Source organism: Nelumbo lutea, chromosome 1, assembly GCF_056320005.1.
Source record: "Nelumbo lutea isolate HS-2025 chromosome 1, American lotus-T2T, whole genome shotgun sequence".
Classification (NCBI taxonomy): Eukaryota; Viridiplantae; Streptophyta; class Magnoliopsida; order Proteales; family Nelumbonaceae; genus Nelumbo; species Nelumbo lutea.
This window is the reverse complement of record NC_142684.1, coordinates 32010385-32037571: the sequence shown is the minus strand read 5'-3', so window position 1 is coordinate 32037571 and position 27187 is coordinate 32010385. Positions and strand designations below refer to the sequence as shown.

Here is a 27187-nt window from a genome sequence, read left to right as displayed (position 1 = left end):
ATTGGAAACTCCTCCCCAAGGGATAAATTGGGACCTTGGCTTCAAAAGACATCCAAGGGAAAGTCAATAATCCTCTCGTATACACTTGCTTGGTCTTTTGGAAACAGTAGTCTTGGATTACAATTTTGAGCATAATAGGATTTGGCGAGCCTCTCCTGATGGTCTTTGCATCTGCTCCTTTTTAAGAAATGTCACCTTGCCTATATCCTCAAACCTTGACTACCCGATGAAAGAGATTTGGAGTAAGCCTATTCCACCTAAGATCCAACTTTTCTGTTGGGGAATTTTCCTTGGAAAGATTAATACTTGTGATTTTCTGCAGAAAAGAAGGCCTAACTCTTGCCTTTCTCCTAATATGTTGTTCTTATGAAGGGCTAGTGGTGAAACTCTCTCCCATCTATTAATCTCCTGCTCTTTTGTGAATTCTATCTGGGAATACTTCTGTTCTCTCTTTGGCTGCAAGTGTGATTCTCCTCAAGATGTGGTTGGTATCTTCAGTTCTAACTTCTCGAGGCATCCAAAGAAAAGAGGGAGGATTTTGTGGAGAGTAGCAAAGGCAGCAATAGTCTGGGTTGTTTGGGAAGAGCGCAATGGAAGAATCTTCAAGGGGAAGAGTTGATCTTTGGAGGAGGTAATAGACAGCATAAAGATAAAGGCTGCACATTGGGTGAAAACCTTAGATGGCTTTCAGAATTTCTCAGTGGCACAATCTTCTAGAGTAAAAGATAAGATTAAGATGGTTTAGAAACCTCTAGAAGGTAACAAAGTAAAACTTAACTATTGGCATGGCCTGTTGGAATGGTAAAACTCCCAGAGCAGAATATTAACACTATATTCAGGGCCTGTTGAAATGGGAAACTCTTTTAAAGCTGGACTATTGGCATTGCTGCAGGGTCTAAGACTAGCAAAACAGTTAGGCTATAGACAGGTGGAGGTGGAAGGGGACTTAAAGTTAATTATTTCCTGGGCAAGTTCCAATAGACAGATCCCCTGGACTCTCAGACATGCATTTAGGGAAGTGGAGAGCATTGCAAAGGACCTTGGCGTTCACTTCAAGTGGGTGTGGACAGGAAATGGGATGGCTGATGCCCTTGCCAAACTGCCAAACAAGGGGTGTTGAGGCAGCAACTTTTTTGGGCTACTATGTACCCTTTTCCTTAGGCTCAATAATATCCCCATCCAAGTAGCTTAGTTTCTCCTCCCTCCCCCCAAAATGGACATCTTTACTCCCTTGGACCACTTCAAATGGTTAAATCCATCAAGAAGATTAGGAATAGGAAAATTAATGCATCAGAGGTGAGCTGGTTGTCTTTGTTCTCCAAAACCCTAGAATCACCACTAATCACCACTAGTGGGGTGTTGATTCATTATTCCCAAAACCCTAGAATCACCACTAATCACCTAGCACATGGAGAACATTGGCCAAATTGTACCCTTACCCTTGGTATATTGAAGTGACTAGACATAATACTAAGATTCTGAGAACTTTTCAAATCTAAGGAAAAGTTCTCGGCCAGGTCACATTACTGTGTATCTCTTACACACCCACATACAGGTTGAGTTATCTAATCTCACCCTGAATTAGGATGTTTTAGACCAATAAGGAACTAGGTCATTAGATCTCTCTTGAGTTTTACTTCAATGCCTAATCCCCTATAATATTGCTAGAGGACCTTCTAGCAACACTGATGGGCCATTCGATAACAGCTGAAGTTGCTGATCGAGAAAACTCATTGTTGTCTTTTAGTTAAATTAATTAAATAATAAAATTTTCAAGGGTACAGTGTGAAGGGATGAGAAATTCATCATATGGATGGTCGAACCCTGCAGGAAGGTTGGGCGAAATTTCAAAAATTTCTCTCTCCCATGTGGGAATCACATTCCCTATTTTAGAAAACTGCATTTTCAATGATCAATCATGAACCCAAATCAAACCAAATCTGAAACCAAAAAGGAGTGGAGGGATATACCTGATACGATGTAATAATAACCTCCAACGAAGGTGTTCACGCCCAAGGAAAAATCCAAAGACTACTTCCACCGAAGATGACACGGTGCAGGATGAAGCAGAATCAGCAAGATGGTTATTCAGCAAGAATCTGAAGGAGAGCTAGTGAGCACGACTTCAGATTACCTTTTCTACCAAAAGGTAATATCAAGAACTCTTCTTGATCGCTCCCACAGGTGGAGATCGAACTGGTATGGCGGCAAGAGCAGGAGAGAAGGAGACAGTGCAGTCAAACTGTGTTGTCTCTCTCTGGAATTACCAGTCTGTCAGACAATTTCTGTCGTCCTCTGAGGGTTCACCCTACTCTCCTATTTATAGCCTTAAAGAGAGGTTCTCCTAATCCCATTAGGAGTTTCCTAATCCAGATCTTGTATTTGGATTTGGACTCTCTTTAAGAGGTAAGGATAATCCCTTATCTTATCTGCAGATAAAGATCAACCCTCCTAATCTAATTACAAGTTTCCTTATCCAAATCTTTATTTGGATGTGGACTCTTTGAGTGGATAGGGATAATTCCTTAACCTATCTGCTGATCTAAATCCCAGAATCGCCCACTTTTAATTAATCTCATTAAGCCAGTTCAAATTGGGTTTTAGGCCCATTAAGTCCATCTGCTCACTTAGCCTCCTAACTGTTGCCCAGTTGGTTATCCTTGTATGGCGTGGGACCCAAACATTGATCTATACATCAGCCCCATGGGTTCAGCCCAGCCTCTGTTACAAGGCCTGGCCGAATTCACTGTAGGAGACAGTGAACCCCTGAGTCCATCACCATGGGCTCTTAATGGGCCCAACATTTACACTAAATGGCCCTTGGGTCAAACCACCTTATAAAAACCTAAGGACTGTGGGCAGATGCAAGATTAGCCCATCAGGTATTACTCCCAATGGTCTTACACTTAACCTCTCATCCCATAATGATCAAACACTGCCAGACAAGAGAGGACCTCTCCCTCGGCTGCAAGGTACAATGTTGCACTCTCTACTCACATGGATCCTGGGAATTAAAACATTTTGCAAACATTTCAAAACCATAATATATATGTGTATCTCTATATAAATATATTTTGCAAAACAAATTTCAACGGTTGAAATCAACTGCCGGCAGTTTAGGTTTCCATCTCGTACTGTCCCAACATACCCAAGTTTTGACCCCCTCTAAGGATCTCACTGATTGGAATATCAAATACAGCCCAATCCGACACCTAGTATAGTATCATAATCGAGTCTAGGGGTCAAGTGTAACATTCCAGTTTTGCCCATCTATCTCTAAGGTCCAGGGCAAAACTAGAATTCTAGTCTGGTTCAGGGTTTCAAGAAAATCCACATTGCATGTACCTCAGGTCTCACCCTGGCAGCTGAGACAAGCCACCCCAACCAACTTGGTTGCACATCAGTGTCAATCTTGGCAGGATAAATCTCCTCAGATCTATCCAATGGTTGTGAAGATTTCAATGTAACGCGAGTCTCATATGTGTCCAGTTTAAGGGTATTACACAGAAACACACCACAATAACATGAATCAAATATGTACTTTATTCATTTACATTAAATGTCATAATGTACATCATTCTTATTGGAGCTAACGGCATACACTGTCTAACAGCTCCCACTTGCACTTAGGTCCAATCTGGTATAAGCCGGAGTCCCATGCTTTCTACGTGTTTCTCAAACACTTTTTGTGTCAGTGGCTTAGTCAATGGGTCTACTACATTTTCCGTTGATGCTACCTTCTGAATTAGGACGTCCCCTCTGCCAATTATCTCCCGTAGTACATGGTACTTCCTCTCGATGTGCTTTGACTTCAAGAGGGCTCGTGGCTCCTTAGCCTAAGCAATGGCTCCAATGTTGTCATACAACAATGGAATGGGTGATGTGCTGGATGGAACTACTCTCAATTTGTGAATGAACATCTTCATCCATACGGCTTCTTTGGCAACTTCATCCATCGTGGACCCGTGTTTGTTTCTTTTCCAGCAAACGGCACACGATCCTATTGTGAAGATATTTCCAGATGTAGACTTTCTATCATCTGGATCTGACTGGAAGTCGGCATCAGTATACCCCTGGATCTGTAGTGAACTACCATCGAATACCAAACAAAACTCTTTTGTCCTTCGAAGGTATTTTAGTATTTTTTCACAGCAATCCAATTCTCCTACCCTGGGTTAGACTGGAATCTGCTTACCACACTCAGTGCCTGAGAGATGTTAGGACGAGTGCACAGCATGGCATACATGATGCTCCCTACGGGTGAGGCATAGGGGGCGTCCTTCATGCCCTCAATCTCTTTGAGAGTTTTGGGAGACATTCCCTTGGAGAGAGTGACTCCATGCCTGAAAGGAACATTTCCTTTCTTGGAGTTCTCCATGCTGTATTTCTTGACTATTTTGTCTATGTAAGAAAATTGGGATAATCCTATTATCCTCTTCAATCTATCTCTATAGAGTCGAAGACGTAGTGTGTAGGAGGTTTCTCCATGATCTTTCATGGAGAATTGTTGTGAAAGCCATACTTTCACCATAGTCAATATTTCTACATCATTCCCAATGAGTAGAATGTCATCTACATATAGAACTAGGAACGTAATCTTATCCCCACTGGATTTCTTGTAAACATAGGGCTTATCCGGATTTTGCTCAAAGACAAACTGTTTGACGGTAGAGTCAAACCGGATGTTCCAACTCCTAGAAGCTTGCTTAAGTTCATATATGGATCGATTTAGTTTACATACCATGTGTTCCTGACCCGCAGCTATGAAACCTTTTGGTTGTTGCATATAGATATCTTCACTAAGATCTCCATTTAGGAATGCAGTTTTGACATCCATTTGCCAAATCTCGTAATCATGGTACGTTGCTACAGCTAGCAGGACCCTAATGGATTTAAGCAAGGCCACTGGTGAAAAGGTTTCCTCATAATCGATTCCTTCTTTCTGAATGTACCATTTCGCCACAAGACAAGCCTTGTAGGTCTCAACCTTACCATCAGGGCCCTTCTTCCTCTTATAGATCCATTTGCAACCAATTGCTTTTACCCCTGGGGGCGGATCTACCAGAGTCTAGACTCCATTGATCTTCATTGAGTCCATCTCAGCTCTCATGGCATCTACCCACTTCAAGGAATCTATGTCCAATATATCTTCCGTATAAGTCACGGGATCCTCCTCACTGGTCGTGGCTTCTACCAAGTAACTTTCTTGGTCATAGCCGAAACGAACTGGAGGCCTGGAAACCCGGGTAGAACTCTTAGGTCGGTCATTAACTGGAGCTTGTGGGACATTTCCCACTACCCCTAAGCTCTCCTCATTAAGAACAACTTCTTGACGATGATTGTTCAGGATGTAAGCTTCTTCCGAGAAATGGGCAATTCTTGGGTCATAGAATAAGTAACCCACAGAGCTTTTGGGGTAGCCTATGAATAGGCAACGGTTGGTCTTGGATTCCAATTTGTCCATACTCGTTCTTTTAACATGTGCTGGACAACCCCAAATCATCAAGTGTCTTACACTTGGTTTCTTACCGGTCCAAAGCTCATAGGGAGTCTTCGGAACTGATTTGGTTGGAACCCGGTTCAGCACGTATATCACAATTTCTAATGTGTAACCCCAAAAGGATGTGGGTAATTTTGAGTGTACGAGAAGTGATCGGACCATATCCAATAAAGTTCGGTTCCTCCTCTCCGACACACCGTTTAGCTATGGTGTAGCAGGAGGAGCTAGTTGTGATACTATCCCATTGACCTTTAAGTAGTCCCTAAATTCGTTAGAGAGATACTCGCCACATCGATCTGATCGAAGGGTCTTAATTTCACTCCCTAACTATTTATCGACCTCTTGTCTGAATTCTTTGAACTTTTCAAAAGATTCAGACTTATGTCTCATTAGGTACACGTAAAGTAGAAGTTCAGGACTGTTATCAGTCTTGAACCCTAATGGATTTCAGGATCGAAGATAAGAAGAAAGGTAAGAGGAAAGAAGAGGAAGAGGGAGGAGAAGCAGTAGAACACAAGGGTTGAAAGGAGGAGCAGAAGCTTAATGTTCTGCTGTCGCCTCTTAAATTAATATTTATAGGTTATGCTCATTACATGGAAAGGACAGATTTGCCCTTAGTCTTTACATAACAAATAGAGCAAAAAATAAGACTGAAATAAATAACAACCGAAACAACTAAATGACCAATAGCTAACCATAGGCAGACTAGGACATCTTCTACCCTACGAACACAGTGGGACCGTAGCTGTGGGGCCCACATCAGTGTTCTCCACACTCCCCCTCAAGTTGGGAATAAATGTTTATCATTCCCCACTTGGATAGATCTGCCTCTAGCTTCTTCCGTGGTACAGCTTTGGTGAGGATATCTGCTAGTTGCATATTGGAGGTGATGTATGGGAGACACACTTCTTGTGATGAGACCCTCTCTCGTACAAAGTGTCGATCAACTTCAATATGTTTAGTCCTGTCATGCTGCACTGGGTTGTGTGCTATATTAATAGCCACTTGATTATCACAATACAGCATCAAGGGCTTCTCATACTCAATACCCAACTCCTCAAGTAGTGATCTCAGCCAAAGAATTTCAGCCACTCCATTAGCCATTGACCTGTACTCAGCTTCAGCACTGGATCAGGAGACAACACTCTGTTTCTTACTCCTCCAAGAAACCAGGTTACCTCCCACAAGAGCACAATATCCAGAGGTAGACCTTCTGTCATCAACACTCCCAGCCCAATCGGCATCCCTATAGACTTCCACCTTCATGTGGTCATTGTTCTTGAACAGTATACCTCTACTCGGGCATCTCTTCAAGTATGCTAGTATTTTTTCTGCTGCTAGAAGGTGTGTGGTTCTAGGAGAATGCATGTACTGACTGATAACACTAATGGCATAACTGATGTCTAGTCGGGTAAGGCATAGATATAGGAGTTTTCCCACTAACCGCTGGAACATAACTTTGTTTTCAAGCAGCTCCCCACTCTCTGCACTAATCCTATGGTTCTGTTCAATGGGTGTATATGCAGATTTGACACCTAGCTTTCCAGTTTCAGCCAAGAGATCTAAAACATATTTCCTCTGAGAGACAAAGATCCCCTGTTTAGATCTAGCAACCTCAATACCCAAAAAATACCGTAGTGTACCCAGATCTTTCACCTCAAATTCTTGATGAAGGAGCTGTTTGAGGGACTAAATCTCATGGTTGTCATTTCCTGTCACCACAATATCATCAACATAAACTGCAAGTAGTGTCAGTGGCGACTCCACCCTCTTGATGAACAATGTATGATCTGACTGGGCCTGTACATAACCGAACTTCCCAAGGGCTAGTCTGAATTTGTCGAACCAAGCTCTAGGTGATTGCTTCAAACCATACAATGCCTTATTGAGCCGGCAGACCTTCTTACCTGCCTCTGTATCATAGAATCCAGGAGGCAACTGCATGTAAACCTCTTCCTGCATGTCCCCGTTCAGGAAGGCATTCTTAACATCCATTTGGTACAAAGGCCAAGTGTAGCTTGCTGCAAGAGATAATAGAACCCGAATGGTGGTCATCTTGGCTACCGGGGCAAATGTCTCCAAGTAATCTATACCATAAGTCTGAGTGAACCCTTTTGCAACTAACCGAGCTTTGTACCTCTCAATGGAACCATCTGCATTGTGCTTCACAGTAAATACCCACCTACATCCAACTGGTTTCTTTCCTTTGGGCAAGTCAATTAGTTCCCAGGTATTATTTTTCAACAGGGCATCCATTTCAACTTGCATTGCACCTCTCCACTCCGGGACTGATAGGGTTTCTTGCACCGTTCTCGGAATAGGGACATCAGCAACGGAAGTGAGATAGGACCTGTAGGAGGGAGATAAGCGACCATAGGACAAAAACTAGGAGATGTAGTGGGCTGTAGATGTGGTGCAATGTCGTTTTCCTTTACAGGGGGCAATGGGAAGGTCAAGGTCATCTATAGAGGGTGAGGTAGCAACAATGGAAGGAGTCTCTGTGGGCCCTAGGACTATAATATCTGGACTTGGAGCCGTAGAAGAGATTGGAGCTGGCTGGGACTGTTGATGACCGGGATCAACCTGCCTGCATCGCCTGTGATAGACTCTCAACTCCCGATCCCTTTGACCACCCTCGCTACTACAGCCCTCATCACCAACTGGAATAGGTAAGGGAACAGCCCCAAAGGTATTAACCATGTTCTCACTGCACTCCCCCTGAAGAAAAGGACCCAAATCTCCACGCTCACTACTCTCCCCCTGAGGAGAGACCCGAGAATAGTAGGGTGTCTCAAAGAAAGTGACATCCATGGATACAAACTTCTTCCCTGAGACAGGGTCATAACAACAATAACCCTTTTGAGTTTGTGCAGAACCAAGAAAGATGCATTTGGAGGCCTTGGGTTCAAACTTGGAGTGATGGGGACCGAGAAGCTGAACAAAACAGGTACAACCAAATGTCTTGAGGGGAATAGTAACAACTCCTCATTGGGGTATAGAAGGGAAAAAGGAGGTTTCATATCAAGAACCCGAGAAGGAATCCGATTAATAAGATATACCGCCGTAAGGATAGCATCACCCCAGAAGCGAATAGGGACATTGGAGGTAAACATAATACTTATAGACACCTCCAAGATGTGCCTATTCTTCCTCTCTGCAACCCCATTCTGTTGAGGTGTATGAGGGCAAGTGCTCTGGTGGATAATCCCATGATTAAGGAGGTACGATGCCAATGGCTTAGCAAAGTATTCCTTTGCATTATCAGATCTAAGCATTTTTATCCTGGCATCAAACTGGGTTAGGATCATTTGGTGGAAGTTTCGGGTCAGGGCAGGCACTTCATCTCGTGATCGCATAAGATAAACCCAAGAAAACCGGGTGTGGTCATCAACAAATAACAAAAAATACCTGTACGCACCCATAGAAGGAATGTGATATGGCCCCCAAACATCAGTATGCACAATATCAAAAGAACTATTACTCCTTTTATTACTCAATGAATAAGAGTTTCTACAATGTTTAGCAAACTCACAACTTTCACACTTCAACTGAGATGACTCAACAAACTCAAACAAAGTAGGAAACAGACTCTTCAAGGACCGAAAAGATAAATGACCCAATCGGTTATGCCAAAGCATAACCGGACTCACAACCTGAGAAACAAGTAACTTCTTATCCACTGACTCTTCCCGACGAGAACTCTCCCCGAGCAGATAGATCCCATTCGTCTCACAGCCAGTCTCAATCACCTTCTTCGTCTCCAGGTCCTGAAAAACACATCGGTCAGGAAAGAAAGTTACTAAGCAGTTCAAATGTTTGGTAATACTACTAACAGAAAGGAGGTTAGTATCCAGTTTAGGAACATGCAAGACAGAGGACAAGGATATAGTATCCGACAGTTTGATGTCACCCTTGCCAAAAATAGGGACAAGAGAGCTATTAGCTATAGATACTTTATCCCTACCAAAAGATAAGTGATAAGTAGTAAACAAAGAGGGCAAGCTAGTCATATGGTCGGGTGCACCTGAATCTATTACCCAACACGGTTCAGTAGTACCTAGAGCGGAGGCATGGTAGGCTGAGGCTCGAGTACCTGAGTGTGCAAAGGCCGATGTGGCCGGAGCTGATGATGACTGCGGTAATTGAGCTAAACTGCCAACTTCCTTCTCCAATTGTATTAGAGCAGCCCGAACTGCAGCTAAGGTCTCTAATGGTGTGCCTCTCGTGCCAGATGAGGATGCTGAATCAGTAGTCATAGCCACATGAGCATTACCCCTTTTATTTCTCAACTTTGCCGGGACCAAATGTGGATGCAGCTTCCAACATGTTTCTTTTGTGTGTTTAGGTTTCTTGCAATGCTCACACACCACATCCCTTTTATCTTCCTTCTTTCTGTCCCTCTCTGAATCACCCTCTATTTTGGGTTTGACAGCTACCAAGGCAGGTGTAAGCGGCTGAGGTTTCATCATGACTTTCCTCCTGGTCTCTTCACTGTGCACTAAGGAGTATGCCTGAGAGAGGGTCACACTATCTCTAGTCAAAATCTGTTGCCTCACAATATCATATTTTGAATTCAGTCCTACCAGGAACTCAAACACTCTGTTTGTCTCGATGTGTTTTCTATGTATCTGAGCATCTTTGGGACTCTCCCACTCAAGAGTCTCTAAGTGATCAATCTCATGCCGCAGGGACTTCAAGGTAGAGAAGTAGACCGACACCGGTTTCTCTCCTTGTTTAAGGGAATTCACCTCACATTTCAACTCATATGCTCTGGCAACATTAAGGGGTTGGCAGTAAGTCTCTTTCATCACATTCCATATCTCCTTGGCTGTCTTTGCCCATAAGTAATTTCGGCTGATATGGGGCTGCATAGAATTACAGAGCCATGTCATAACCAAGTAGTTTTCTTGGACCCACTTGGTATACATAGGGTCTCCCTTGGAAGGTTCTGCCACATCTCCCAAGAGATACCCTACTTTGCCCCTTCCCCCAATAGCCATCATGGCTGATTGGGCCATTCCAAATAGTTTGATCCATCAAACTTTACGGTTGTAATCTGAAAACCTATCTCAGAACCACCACCATAACTGTTGTTCCCAAAACTGCCTTTTGCCTAATTCTTAAACTCCATTTCGGTCAAGAACCAGAAGTCTCAAAATTATGGTTACTACAGTCAAAACCAGCACTAGGACTCCCAACCACAGTCACAAAATCAGTATAGAACCAATCTGTACTCACGGTAGATGTGCATGAAACATGTATAAGACTGATCTGAAATCAATAACCACACACAACAGCAACAGTCCGAACTGTTTTCACCCCTTTAGAAGTGTTTGAAACCCCAAAAGAAAACTGAAAAACAGTTTGAAGAGCAATCTGATATGCTGAAGCCAATTTGAGGTTTTAATCAGTCCTAAGAGCCGTACACTCCAGACAGTACCGTACGGATAAGGTTTGTATTAGGGTTAATATGAAATCCTAAAATTGATCAATGTTGAGGAGAACTATTAGGGTTTGCCGCAGGGATAAGATCACAAGGTTCGGCCTAATACTAGGGTTTGCCGCAGGGATAAGACAAAACCCTAGAGAATAGAGAGATAAAACCCTAGAGTAGTTCGGCCACCCTTGCTGGATAGGTCCAACCTATCTTCTTTGATGTTACTTCTCTCAGAAAATAAAAGACTTACAATAGGATGCAGTTCGCTGCCTACCAAGGTTACCCGAACCCTAGCCTTCTCTGATTCTTCCTGATCACCAACTCGCTGCAACCGTGGCACTTCTTCAAACAGCTGCTAATCCTCTGGAGATCTCCAAGAACCAGTCAACGAACTCTGCTTTCTCAGCTTCCAGCCTTAGATGGTTCTCATGTGGTCGGTTGGACTAGACTCACATGAGAAGCCCTAGCTTTGATACCAAGTAGAAGTTCAGGACTGTTATCGGTCTTGAACCCTAATGGATTTCAGGATCGAAGATAAGAAGAAAGGTAAGAGGAAAGAAGAGGAAGAGGGAGGAGAAGCAGTAGAACACAAGGGTTGAAAGGAGGAGCAGAAGCTTAATGTTCCGCCGCCGCCACTTTAATTAATATTTATAGGTTATGCTCATTACATGGAAAGGACAGATCTGCCCTTAGTCTTTACATAACAAGTAGAGCAAAAAATAAGACTGAAATAAATAACAACTGAAACAACTAAATGACCAATAGTTAACCCTAGGCAGACTAGGACATTTTCCACCCTACAACACAGTGGGACCGTAGTTGTGGGGCCCACATCAGTGTTTTCTACACGTAACCATACCATGAATAATCATCGGTAAATGTTATGAAGTAAATGTGCTGGTTACGTGTCCTAACATTCATGGGACCACATACATCAGTATGTATAAGGTCAAGTGTGCCTATCGATCTTTCAGGCTTACCGTTAAATGGTCGTTTCGTCATCTTACCCTGAAGACAAGGTTCACAGGTTGGAAGATCTTCTATAGTTAGAAAATCCAAAGGACCATCCTTTACCAACCTTGTGATACGATCTATGTTAATGTGGCCAAGTCGATAATGCCACAGGCATGTGGGATTGACTGTATCACGGGTTCTTTTCTTGGGGATATTATCGGGCATAGTTTCGGTTATGCTTGTTTCCAGAGAATGATGGAGAACATAGAGACCATTCTCAAGTTCTCCGTATGCGAGGAATTTGCTATTTCTTTTAATAGTAATTATATTACTAAAGAGAACAGAATATCCATCCACACACAATTTTGAAACAGAAATCAAATTTCTTCTCAAAGTGGGTACACAAAGACAATCTTTTAATGTAATTAATCCTTCTCTGAAATACAATTCTATAGTCCCTATGGTTATAGCTGCAACACTTGTAGAAGTCCCCAAGTAAAGAATCACCTTTCTATCACTCAGTCTTCTGCTTGTCCTAAACCCCTGCAGTGAGTTACACGCATGAGTTGAAGCATCGGAGTCAATACACCAGGAAGCAGAAGTTACCAACAAATTGGTTTCTATGACAAAGGATTCGAAATTACCTTGTTTCTTGGTCTCTAGGTACTGAGGACAATTCCTCTTCCAGTGGTCGGCCTGCTTGTAGAAGTGACAAGCATCTGATGCTTTGTCCTTCCTCTATCTTTTGGTCTTGCTAACTTTCTTCTAAGGCTTCTTCTTTGCCTTCATCTTCTTCTTGCCCAATTTGCACCTTAAACAAGCATGGCAATGGGTTCATCCTTCTTTATCAGTTCCTCGGCCCTCTGCAACATATTGTTGAGTTCCTGTATGCTAACATTTAGCTTGTTCATGTTGTAGTTCATGATGAACTGATTGAAGGAACGAGGCAAAGAATTTAGGATGGCATCAACCTTGGTGACATGATCAAGCCCGGATCCAAGAGCCTCAAGTTCATTGATGTATCCCATCAACTTAAGACAATGGTCATGAACTTGTTGGTTCTTGGACATTTGCGCGGTTATGAACTGTTTCAAGACCTTCTGACGAGTAGAACGATTCTACTCCTCATACATCGTCCTTAGACTATCCAAGATATCCTTGGACAATTCAATCTGATCAAACTGTTGTTGTATCGGATTATCTAAGGAGGTTGTGCTGCCTCAGAAGCCCTATCACCCGGACGTTCTGGGGCAGGGTTTTTAGCTAGCGTAGTTAGGGTACCAGTTAGCGTAGTTAGGGCCCTTAAGCTTGTTGTCGTCCAACAATTTAGCGAATTGTCCGTTTGCCATTTCTGGTAAAGGGCAAACCAAATATTAGTCAACAACCTTATTTGGTTCATGTTATCTACATAGATATGGCTTTTAATCTATGTTCCATTTCCATTTATTCATCTCTAAGGTTTCCCTCCAATCTCAGTGATGGAGACTACAAATTATGTCTTTAGAAATGTGGGAAATCACATAGGGTACATGGAGCCAACTGTTTCAGTTGCATAACCCCACCACCTTTCTGTGAAAGATCATATCCACTCATCTTATGAGCTTTCCCTTTGGCTTCTATTAGACAAGGTTCATTGCCATTTTAGGTTAAACCTTTCTGTCCAGTGAGTGCTCACCCATCATATTCGTGAACGCCAAGGTAACGTGAGAGAGTCTTCCATTTTAGGATAGGCCCCTCCCACATCGGTCTATGACGCTCCTATCATCTTATGAAACAATTCAAGAGATCCAACAACAAATGGATAGCCCAATTTTATAGTGTGTTTCCTCATTATTAAAGAACCCATCTTCATGTTAATGATGGAAGGCCTTTAGAGAGTTCATCATATGAATTTCCTTATCACATGCACTCATATCTCAGTGGAGGGAACGAAATATTATGCCCTAGTTTAATTTAGGTCAAACCAAAGTGGCTCCCATTAACTTTCATAAAGCTAGATTTAGATGGGCCTTAAACGGCTAAGGTTCCGCACAATTCCTCTTGGGGAGGAAGCTGGTGTGGGGCCCACCACAAAGGGAGATCATCCAATGATCTTAAGGACACCATGGCAATGATGTGCATTCAGCCATGGTATGCGCAAGAGCCACTATCATATCAGCATGGGCCAAGTACTTATGGCCCATGAACGTTGCACATCACACATCCATACATCACATGCAGAAAAATCATAATTGTTCCAATCAATTAAATAATTGTAAAACCCATGATTAAAGCTCATAAAAATTCATAATATTACTAATTAATATTATCTAGGTATATGGGCTGAATTGCAAAGAGCAGTTCGGCCCATATAGCTTTTATGCTGAAATGGGCCACTTTGAGAAGAAAGAGACAGTGTAGTCAAACTGTGTTGTCTCTCTCTAGAATTCAGTAGTCAGTCAGATGATTTTTGTCATCCTTTGAGGGTTCGCCCTACTCTCCTATTTATAGCCTTAAAGAGAGGTTCTCCTAATCCCATTAAGAGTTTCCAAATCCAAATCTTGTATTTGGATCTAGACTCTCTCTAAGAGATAAGGATAATCCCTTATCTTATTTGTAGATAAAGATCAGCCCTCCTAATCTAATTACAAGTTTATTGATCCAAACCTTTATTTGGATCTGGACTCTTTGAGTGGATAGGGATAATTCCTTTTTTTTTATCTATAACATCATTTTCATTAAATTAAGAGGAGGGAATAAGTATACAAAGGGGGAGATAAAATAACTTAGCTCCCCAAAAACAGAAAACATAGGGAATGCAAAGAAAAATATAAAAAACTAGCCCAAAAAATAGCCTCCCTATTCACTCCTTGCTTGGCCAACCCATCCGCAAATGAGTTGGCACTCCTTTTCACCTAGCTTACTGAATCTCAATGTCCCTACCTAGCCATAAGAACTGTTTTTTTTCATTGTTAAAGTTCCACAAACCACTATCCTCTGTCTTCAACAAACTAACCACCACCTTCGAATCACCTTCCAGAATCAAGCGGCTAATATTTAATTCCTTTGCTCTTCAAATACCTTCAAGCGTTGTAAGGATCTCAGCCCTAAGAGAGTCACCTTCTCCAATAGGGCCAGAGAATAAAGTAGTAACAATCCCTTCCTCATTCCTGAAAACTCCTCCAATCCCAAAGGGTCCTAGATTCCTTACGCTGCTGCCATCAAAATTCAGCTTTATAAAGCCCGAGGGGGGAGGGGACCAGAACGGACAAAGAGTCCTCTTGCATCTAGCAGTGGAAGCAATTTCTTTCCAGTTTCTTAGCAAGTCATCCATAGGAAAATCTAAAAACAACCCCAAAGATTTTAGCCAGTGGACAGCACTTAAAAGGATTCGATCTAACAAATCTTCCAATGTCCTTTCCTTGTTAGAAAAAATGTTTTGAGTTTCTTTCTTCCCACAAAGGCCAGTATACCGCTGCCCTAATACACCTCCACATATCCTATCTGCTGATCTAAATTCCAGAACCTCCCTCCTTTAATTAATCTCATTAAGCCAGTTCAAATTGGGCTTTAGGCCCATTAAGTCCATCTGCTCACATAGCCTCCTAATTGCTGCCCAGTTGGTTATCCTTGTATGGCGTGGGACCCAAACATTGATCTACACATCAGCCACATGGGTTCAGCCCAGCCTTTGTTACAAGGTCTGGCCGAATTCACTATAGGAGATAGTGAACCCCTGAGTCCATCACCATGGGCTCTTAATGGGCCCAACATTTACACTAAATGGTCCTTGGGTCAAGCCACCTTATAAAAACCCAAGGACTGTGGGCAGATGCAAGATTATCCCATCAGGTATTACCCTCAATGGTCTTACACTTAACCTCTCAGCCCATAGTGATCAAACACTACCCAACAAGAGAGGACCTCTCCCTCGGTTGCAAGGTACAGTGCTGCACTCTCTACTCACATGGATCCCGGGTATTAAAACCTTTTGCAAACATTTCAAAACCATATATATATATATATATATATATATATATATATATATATATCTCTATATAAATATATTTTGCAAAACAAATTTCAACGATTGAAATCAACTACCCGACAAGAGAGGACCTCTCCCTCGGTTGCAAGGTACAGTGCTGCACTCTCTACTCACATGGATCCCGGGTATTAAAACCTTTTGCAAACATTTCAAAACCATATATATATATATATATATATATATATATATATATATATATATATATATATATATATATATATGTATATCTCTATATAAATATATTTTGCAAAACAAATTTCAACGATTGAAATCAACTACCGGCAGTTTAGGTTTCCATCAGAGAGAGTGCATCCCCGATCATTCACTTTGTCCGACAAAGGAGCTGATCTTGTCATTTTGATCACCCACTCAGATGAATTCTTGGACTGTCCCACATACCCAGGTTTTGACTCCCTCTAAGGATCTCACTGATTGGCATATCAAAGACAGACCAATCTGACACGTAGTGTAGTATCATAATCGAGTCTAGGGGTCAGGTGTAACATTCCAGTTTTTTCCATCTATCTCTAAGGTCCAGGGCAATACTGGAATTCTGGTTCAGTTCAGAGTTTCAATAAAACCCACACTGCATGTACCTTAGGTCTCACCTTGGCAATTGAGGCAAGTCACCCAACCAACTTGGCAACACATCAATGTCAACCTTGGCAGGATAAATCTCCCCAGATCTATCCAATGGCCGTGAAGATTTTAAATTAACACGAGTCTCATATGTGTCCAATTTAAGGGTATTACACAGAAACACACCACAATAACATGAATCAAATATGTACTTTATTCATTTACATTAAATGTCATAATGTACATCATTCTGGTTGGAGCTAAGGGCATACACTGTCTAACACAGTTATCTATCCAATTTCAGCTTTGGCCATTAAAGAGCCCATAACCTCCTTAAAATTTTCACTATGACAAAACAATTAGTTTTTTAGTTCAGCATCTTCAGCTGTTATCAAATTGCCCGAGTATGATGGCATATTAATTGTCATAAAGGGAAAAAGTCTATTCATTTAAGAATAAATGTACATAGAACTAGCTTTAATTAGGCACTTGGAAACCTCATTCCCAACAAGGAATATTGGGCTTAAGACTAGTAAAAATACCTAACACCAAAGCATAACTTGCATGTTTATGAAGGAGAGACTAGGGATTTAAGACTAGCAAAAAATATTCCTCATTGTCCACATCTTGAGGCTGCTAAAAGAATACTTCAGTTCCAGTCATGGCTTATTTCTATATTTTGATGCTTCCATCTAATTTTTTCACATTCCTATCTAAGTTTTATCAGATTACCTTGCGATGATAATATGATGCAGGCAAATCCTCCACAGTTGCATTCAAACTTGCTATATATACAACGCTATAGGCGTCAGTCTAGATTAGTCTCAGAAGCAGCATATTTCTTCACCAACATGCTTTCTGCAGAGTCTTTCATCTACAACATTGATGCAAAGTCCCTTTCAATGGATGAAACTGAGTTTGAAGAGAACATGAAATTTGCCCAGACACTTTTGTCAGGCCTGTCAACTGATTTAGGTGTGCCTGATCAGAGTAATCAGGATCTTGAGCATGTCCAGAGAAAAGAACATGTGGATCCTAAATTACAGCCATTGGATTCTAAGAAAGAAAGATATAATGCCCCCCCTGCAATACAACGCCATCTTCCACATCAATCCTCTGAAATCAAGTCTGCCAACAAGGTGGATCTGCATGCAAAGGATCAGTCTTCAATGACCAAGAGGCCATCCATCCCTGATTTGGAGAAGGAAGGGGCTACTGAGCTTTTGAAGGAGGATCATCATCTAAGCAGATTATTCCAAGAATACCGGTACTTGTACGCACAAGTAGGTGACCTGACAATCAATGATGTAGAAGACCTGCTAAATAGTTACAAGCAACTTGTCTTCAAGTATGTTTCTCTTCGTAAAGGGTTGGATGGTACTACACCTATGCCTATTCCTCCTAGTCAACTAAAAACCCAACTCAATGCCGAAAAGGAATCTGAAGAGAAAATAGAAACAGGGATGAGTAATGACAAGCACGAAGATACTGGTAGAACAGATGATATTATAGATCAAAGTACACTTGTAGAACAGATATTATAGATCAAGGTACACCTGTAGAACAGGAAAGTTCTGAATCCAAGCTGCAGTTTAAAGAGAGTTAAATATCAGGAAAGGAAAAGAATGAGATTTCCCAATGATAACTGTGTTATTTAAGTGACATGTACTGAGTTTCATGGCTGTGGTTGCTCAGAGCTAATTTTATTCTTTTTCTATGCTATTGATAAATTACATAGTTTTATCCTTGTATCTTGATTTTCAATTTTCTAATTTTCCAGTGCTCTTCGAAAAAGTAAGAAAGAGAGGAAGTGTGGTCTGTTTCGACTTCATGTACCATAAAACCCTAGTTTTCACTTGAAAACATTCATTTGGTTCGTCTAAGAATGAAAATCATTGTCTTTGGAAGATGAGATGGGTTTCTGGAAGAATCAGTGGGATACTTTGTAGGAAACATTAAGGAGTTTTAGGAGAAGGTATTTGTCTGGGTAAAAAACTGAATGATGCATTGAGTCTTCAAGATCTGCCGAGTTTTTTCTTTCTCCCTTGGTAATTATATTAATAAATGCATTTTTCTTGTTTACGTTAACTATCATTTGAATAATTAAGAAATGAAGATTAAGGATCCCAAACGTTTGTTTTTTTTTTTTTCTTTTGGTTGTGTAGCTCAATGTTTTAAAAACCGACCCGGAACCGGAACTGTTCTGGCCACCGGTTTCCGGGTTGATGGTTTGACTGTTCGGTTCGAACCGATGATGGCTCAATCACCCAGTTCTGATGGAAAATTTAAAAAATTAAAAAAGTAATAATTAAAATAAAAAAAAAAACAAAAACCATTGAACTGGTTGATGGTTTGATCGCTCAAGTCAATGGACGTTTACCAATTCAATGGTTTTTGGCCAAGGGTCGGGTTTGGGGTGAAATAGAACTAGTTGTTGAAACGGTTCCTAAGCCTAACAGTCCAACCATCTGGGTCAATGGTGGTTTGAAAACATTGGTGTAGTTCACTAACATGTTTTACTTTATCAAACGTGGAATGAAAAGGGTATAAAGACCTGATCAAGGATTTGTGTGATGGTGTAACAACTAATGTTGGAATGCCAATGGGAGAGACATCAAATTTTAAGGCTACGATGGTTTTTCATTGAGGTTTAATGCCTAATCATCATTATGGGATCTTATAAACAATTAAATGAAAAATTAAATTTGTGGACAAATACATTAGAAATAAGAGGTTTTAAGTAGAACTAAAACAAAACATATACTGTGTAAATTTAATAATAATAGGATTATAGGAATGCAAATCAATGTACACTTAGGTTTGGAGACCAACCAACTATCCAACACATATTTTGGTATCTTGGTTCAAAAATTCATTACAAATGAGAAATTGAAGAGAATGTTACCCATAGAATCAAAGCTGGATGGGGAAAACAGATGGTGTCTTAAGGTCTGAATACCCCCTAGATTAAAAGAAAAGTTCTATGAAACAGTTTTTAGAACATAAAGTCTTATGTAAAAGGTGAATACCCCTTAGATTAAAAGGAAAGTTCTATGAAACAATTGTTAGACCAATTATGTTGTATGGAATAGTGTGGCAGAAATGAATATGCTGAAATGGATGAGTGGAAGAACGACAAAGGATGAGGTTAAAAATGAAGTCACCAGAAAATAGATGGTAAAAAAGTGAGTAGATTATGATGGTTTGGTCACATGCATAGAAAACCACTGTGGCACCCATGGCCATAAGAGGAAGAAATTTTCTACAAGTTGAAGCCTTGAAGGGTTTAGAACAGCTAAAGTCAGACTAGAAAATACATGGGATAAAATAGTAAGAAATGATTTAAGCACTTATAATTTAAAAATATATATGACAGAACAGAAGGAATGACAAAACAAGATTTATGTAACTGACCCCATATAATTGTGATAAGTGATGACCCATGTAGAATAAAGATTCAGAAGACATGTTGTGAGTCAAGTTAATTCTCGTCGGTTATAACTAGTCTTTTTCTTTGTCCTTAACTTGCTGTTCAACTTCCTCTTTTCATTGTTCAGATTCAAATTAGGCTAAACCATTTCCGATGACCAAAAGAGCGGTTGATTCTCTGGGATGGAGCTTTTAGATACATTATGGTGATGTTGTAGAACATTAATGATTTTTAGAAGCAAAAATTAGTGATGGGTCATGAGAGGACAAAGAGAAACCGTGCATACCTACTTCAAATGTGAAATGGAAGTGACAAAAGGAGAGGGGTGGTTCATGACAAACAAGACGTTGACAACACATTGCAAAGGAAATAGAAATTCATCCAAGAGAGAGGAAAAGAAAAAACCTATGGGCTGAAAGCATGACAATTACGGGACGTATGGTATAGGTGAATATATATTGAGGTAAAATAACTTACTCATGCAGTCAAGATGGAATATTAGTAACTTGCATGAGAAAATGAGAAAACACAACTTCAGATCAAGTAATCAAGAACAAAAGTTGGAGATATTATAAATTGTAGATTCTTTTCTTCCAAGGATTCCACAATTAACATAATATTACAAGATAAGGTCCAAACTGCCCATACTCTTCTATGTTGATTCTCAGATATTGACTGATTTGAAGGGGCTATACTCCCTGCTCATTAAGCTTTGAACATCTACATTTCACGTTTTGGTTACGTCAAACACAATACACACACCCCATATAATAAGTTTCGATAATTTGAACCTTGTTATATGGTAAATGAAGTCACAAGTTTTATTAAAAAATCAATAAAAAAAAACAGAAAAAGAAATTACTGAATTTCTTGCTTCTTTTTAACTTTTAAAACAACTGAAATCACCCGATTCCTATTTAGAACATAGGTCATGTTTGGTACCATTGCTAATTTTTTCAAGAAATAGGCATTACATCAAAGACACATCAATGGTTTAAAATTGGCTAATGAATCTAATAAGAAATCAACAAATTGCTTAGAAACTGATTATGCAAATCGGGCCTAAAAGAGGAATAATCTTCATTTTTTATTGGAAGGCTGATCTGTTTTTTTTTTTTCTTTTTCTTTTTAGATGACATTAGCATCCGACCTGAATAAGGGAGATAGTTCCTATAAAAAAAATCACTAGTAATCAATGGTACCAAACACCTCCATAGTGATCATCCTAGTGATCAATACATGCAACCAGATCTATAACCTACAAAAACACTAACCACACCTATCCACAGGAAATTTTAACCACACATTTGGAACATTTCCCTACAAATTATAACATACAAATATGGAAAATATTCTCACTGTATGGATATAGTGTCTTGAGGATAGATGCAAGTAGCCTTCACTTGGGGTAGCAGATCCAAACAAGTATACATATGTACTGATATGTATCAATACTTTTGAACTTTGCTTGGAGATAGATTAGTAAATTTTTAGATTCTATCATTTAAGTCTAATTCTATAATAGGGTGGATATCAGAAACCAAGGATTTAATTTTAAGTCTGATCTCTTTGCATGCCAAATTTGGGCACAGCGTGATAAAAGGCTTGCGGTCAACCAATGGTTGTTTCTTCACTGTCCACACTCCTAACCAAAAGGTCAACCGTCAAAACAGTGGAGGTAAAACAATGAGTGACTGCAATTACAGAAATGTAATTAAGTTTGAGTTTGGTTTGAGTCAAAAGCTTGTAAGTTCGAGTTCGGTTCGGCACAAGCTCAATTTGAGAAAAATGTTTTATAAAAATAATATATTTAATATTTTTTTATTTGATATTTAAATAATTAAGAATTATGACATATATTATTTTCTATAATTTTATATTTATTATTATTATTATTATGTATCTACGTATTTTATAATTTTATATTTTATTATTTTATAACATCTTTCTATTTGAACTCGGCTCATGAGCCTCACGAGCCGAGTTTTTATTAGACTCAAGCTCATCTTGAAACTGGATTGAAACTGAACTAAGCTCAAATAACTTATGAAAAGCTTGGCTCGTGGCCACCCCTAGATCAGGGACAACAGTCTTTACATGTATCCTTTGCGGGGACCATCATATTTACATGTTTTGATTCATGGAAATTGTTCCCAATTATAGTTGTAGGATGAAATCTGGATCCCTTATAAATTGTTTTCTTCCCTTCAAATAATATGCTCCTCATCTGTTTGATTATTTTTCCAACAAACAAGTAGGGTTGTTTACAGGTCGGGTTAGATCAGTTTACTGATGTTTTTTCAACCAACCCAACCTAGTCGGGTTACCTGAACTTGAAACCGAAACCGACCCAGTGTTAAGCAAAACCGACCTGATCGGTTTGAGTCGGGTTGGGTCGGTTTGGGTCGGTTTCAGCTCTAAGTTCAACCATGCTTGACAAAAACTCAACTACAATATATACGCGGGGACTGTGGCACCACAGTATGTGAGGTAGTGAACGCAAGAAAAGCAAAACCCATATATAATAATACCTATTACAGAGGTATATATGTTATATATCTTTTCAGTAATTAAGTTTAATCTCCAAAACCACCAACCTATCCCTTTGATTATATATTCATTTTGAAGTTTAATTGTCTTAATTGGGATTTGGGTGAATTCTGTAGGGAGACTTCAGGACAGTTAATTACAATCATTAATCTAGCCAATGTAATAGATTTGAAGAGGGACAATTAGTTATGGGGGCTTAATTAATTTAAACTTCATAAAGGGACAATTAGTCGGTTTAGTTCGGGTCGGTTTCAGTTTTCATACAAGAAAATCGAAATCGACCCGAACCATCAGTTTATGATGTTTTACAATCCGAAACCGACCGATGCTGAAGATAGCCCGACCAACTCGGATTGAATCAATCCGAATTAATCGGTTTGGTCGGGTTAGGCCTTCTTATGAAGAGCCCTACAAAGAAGGGTGTGGAAAACGACTCAGAAACCCATTTCCAATTACCAACCCATTTCCACATGTCGAACACTTTTTGGGATATTTTATTTTAACAGCCTACGTGATTTGAATTGTACAAGTATCTTATCATGATCATCAGATAAAGACGGACCCAGATACCTCAAAGGCTCAAACTGCTTTATTTTATTTCCAAGTTGTTTTCTTTGTCAAACATGACTTTGCATTTACCAGATAAACTGCTCCAAGCACCCCCAGATTAGTTGGTTGTATGCTGTTTTATTGCTGTCACAGAAAATAGAAGTGTTGTATGGCCATGAAAGTGACCTTTTGATTATACATTTTTCTGTTGTTCAGATTTGAATCACAAATTAAATCCTGTGGTCTGTCCCACTGAAGGCAACTAAACATCTGAATTACTTTCAGTGAAAGTTGAAAATAGCAACAGGAGCATCTTAGGCCTGAGAACACAGGACCCATATGAGCCCCATTGTTGGTCACTGGGGACTCTTCAGAATTATGAACCACATGTAAAATAGGGATCCCATGGTTTAGATAAGCAAGGCCTTAAAAGGAGAGTTTTGGATTTTTTTTTTTTTCTAAATAAAGGATTCTCCCCAGCTACTGGATAAAAACTTAAAAAAAAAATGGCACCTTACAAAGTTTTTTTTTTAACAGTACAACTTCAGAGTTGAGACTTGTAAGAATTGAGACCAATATTGAATGGTTCCAACCAAAACAATTTTGACAGATAGAAAGTGAGTTGTACTCCAGATCCAACTTGGACTAGAGGAGTTCAAATCTTCCCTTCACAAAGTGCATGCGCCCCAAAAACTGTATATTGGAAACATCTCCCAATGACAAATACAGGAGATGTTTTCAATCCAGGCTGAGATGTGCATGTGGGACGTTTTTGGGGAGCATTCTGTGGGGACAGATGTGAACTCGGACTAGAGTCATGTATCCAGACCCAAGAAGAAATTAGTTTGCAATCATAGAGATGAATTTGTCCAATCCAAACCTTACAAACTAAAAGAAAAGTGAAATGAAGAAGGAAAGAAAAAGGTCTTATCCTAACAAAAGAAAAAGGAAATTAGCTTGCAATCATAGAGATGAATTTGTCCAATCCAGTTTTCTGTGGCTTTATGCAGGACAAAAGGAAAGTTCAAATGACCTAATTGGTTCCATCTATTTCTTTGCTAGATCATATAATCCGGTGGGTCCATACCCCAAGCTGGATTCAGTGCCCAGCTTCACATACCGACTGACTACGACCCTTTGCCCAACAGAAAGGTGAAATATTTTCTTAATTTGGGAGTTGAAGCTTGTTCTCATCAATATGATAAATTCAACTACAACCCCTCATATGTATAGGCATGCATAGCGATAGAGATATAATGAGATTTATACATTGAAATTTAAGATAGTTTGATAGTTCAAAAATTTTATTTAGAAACACAAAATATTAAGGAATTTGGATTAGTAAATATATATATATATATATATATATATATATATATATATATATATATATATATATATTTTGTGTTCATTTTTTATGCATATATATATGGCACTTAGGGCTGTTCATAAGAAGACCCAATCCGATCAAACCGATCAACCCGGACCGACCCAATCTAAGTCGGTCGGGTTTTCTTCAGCACTAGTCAGTTTTGGATTATAAAAAATTATAAACCGATGATTAGGTTCTATTTCGGTTTTTATGTGTGAAAACCGAAACCAACCCGAACCGAACCAACTTAGTAATTAGTTCTTAATTAGTAGTTACAACCTACTTAATTATACTATATATCTATCGTCTCTATAGTGTAAGTAGACACCAGTTGGCAAATAGTACTCTCAAACTCTGCTTCCTCCACAACTGGATCCATGGATGGGCCACAAAACATTAAGGAAATACTGGTTTTCTTTGGGAATGTAGAATCAGAAATGAACACTTGAACAGCAATTAAGTCACCACTAAATAGAGCCGAAACCAACCCAAACCGACTCAAACCGATCAGGTCGATTTTACTTAACACAGGATCAGTTTCGATTTCAATTGAAAAAACATCAGTAAAGCAATCCAACCCGACCCGTGAACAGCCGTAATAGCACTTACATGGACTCTAAAATCTCAACTGGGTGCAACACCACGGTTCTAAATACCTCTTGAATTGAAATGAAACCCAAAGCATATTTGAGCCAAACCTGACCAAAACTGGACTCTACTTATAATTTGACAGAAGACATGACCCTTAATAGAATACAATTAATGGAGTGGCGGTATAGGATTCATCTACCTGAACCTAGATGGTTGTGAATAAGGCCAAATTGAGTTGAGTTCCTATATATCCCAACTGGACCCTCAAATTTAACAACATTCCTAAGTTCATGCGGTGTGATATTATCCTAATTAAAAATGGTGCTAAAAACAATTGAACCCTAGTACATAGCCATATTCCTTTTAATTAATTTGTTTCTAACACCACTACTAGCCATTGCTGCACGCTTACAGCCTCATGTCCTCTTTGTTCTCTTCTGGCCAACTTGACTGAACAAAGTTCTTCTGTTGTTATCTTCAAGGCCGACCTTCCACCGGACACTCCATTAGGCTCCAACCAGCAAATCCATACAGAAAATACGAGTATTGGACTGGTCCTTCAACAGGATTCAAGATACTCTGTACAAAACACAAAGAAACCACAAGTCCTCATCTTAATTAATACAGTTATTAGTAATATTATTCAATTGTTTGGGTGAATTTCTTGGATCTGGGTCTGCTTCCTTTGCCATGTCCGGCCTCTCTGGACCTCGGCAGACAGACAACAAATACAGTATTAAATTTCTCGTGCTTTTCAAATACAAAAAGTGGTACAAGCCTAGTTCAAAGAGACAAATCTCTATTTTCAAATTTCAATAGTTAATTAATTTGGCACAAGCTCAAAGAAATCAGTCACCGACAAATATACAATGAATTAATCAACTCACCATTTCACCAATCCCTTTGTGTTCCTCACATGCTTTATTAGATAAAGTTAAACAAGGTCTTATGCAGTGCTGATCCTATTATTGAATCATCACCACCACCACCACCAGCCGTGTGATGAACAGTCAATGGTACAGCTTGGTCTCTCTCTACCTTGACCTAACCATCCTTAATCCATGCATGTTGTCATTCAAACATGTCTTTGTCATAGTCTGCGTAGACTCTTTAGTTTGTACTTATCGTCTGTCCAATAGATAAAATAATGAGTCCAAAATAATGGTCCACCCTGATACTATCCCTCCCAAGAATCCAACTATATATGAAAGGAAACGTTTACTACAAACCCATTGAAAGCAAAACCAATCAACTCCTTCGAATTTGATCACTGTGAGTCCTGTTCTCTCTGTGGGCTACCATTCTGAGGGCCTTAGAGCAATAAGAAGATCAAGAGGACACATGGGTAGAGAGTTTCATCATCAGCAAAGTCATCACAAGCTTCAGCTCAGATCAATCATGCCGATTTTGTGTTTGAAACCGTGGGCAACCACCGGCGAGAAGCTCCAGAAATGTGAGGACAGTGGCACAATCTCATCCTGCGACGAGTACTTCTACAAGGAACCCGTATCCCCTAGAGTTGGGTGCATGGGCCAGATCAAGCGAAGCAACAAAGTAGTTGGTTTCCCAGGTCACAGTAGAAGCAACAACAACAACAACAATGGCAAAAAGAAGTACTTGAAGCTCCAAAAGATGTTCTCTAGCAAGGATCTCATTAGTACTACAGGTAGCAGAAGACAGATGATCGTGGGTAGCAGTAGAGACAAATTTGTAGATGAGGAGGACTACCGTTCGATCAAAATGGTTGATTTGGATCCTCCTTTGCCAGTCATTAAACGGGTGCCAAACGCCGGCGGCGAGGATAGCAGCGAAGTTGTTAGTCTCTGGAAGAGGAGATGTGGTGGGGAGGCTTTGAAGGGTCTGGAGATTCAAAAGAGACAGACAGTTTCCCTGTGTTGATCACCCAACTACTCTCTGAACTTCAACAGATTAAATCATGTTCTCTTCCTAGTCAATTACATGGAAAAGAGAATGAAGATCTCCTGCAATGGAACCACTGATCAGGGTATTTGGGGATTGAGATCACTTCTCACTTTGTCTGGCAGAGAGAGCTAGATTCTAATAAGGATTAATACTTGGCCCAAGCCTTAGACCAGTACTAGACCTACTGACAATCGTTTGGATTGTAATCAAAGAAACAGATTTAAAGTGAAGTTTGAAATGGTGGAGGCATGGAAGAACTGATCGACCCACACCTA

General features: G+C 40.0%; 2 protein-coding genes across 16 annotated transcripts in view; both read left to right on the top strand.

Annotated features, from left to right (window-relative positions):
* LOC148874178 (vacuolar protein sorting-associated protein 9A-like) overlaps positions 1 to 18248 on the top strand; it is a 77549-nt gene extending 59301 nt beyond the window's left edge. For all 15 annotated transcript variants that reach the window (XM_088963965.1, XM_088963966.1, XM_088963964.1 and 12 more), the window contains exon 6: positions 17253 to 18248. In XM_088963965.1, coding sequence (XP_088820091.1) covers positions 17253 to 18041 — 789 coding nt within the window. In that variant the 3' untranslated portion in view covers positions 18042 to 18248. The remainder of the gene's footprint in view (positions 1 to 17252) is intronic.
* Positions 18249 to 26330: 8082 nt separating this feature from the next.
* On the top strand, positions 26331 to 26888 carry LOC148874177 (uncharacterized). The gene has a single exon (XM_088959968.1). The coding sequence runs from the start codon at positions 26331 to 26333 to the stop codon at positions 26886 to 26888; it is 558 nt and encodes a 185-aa protein (XP_088816094.1).
* Positions 26889 to 27187: the final 299 nt, after the last annotated feature.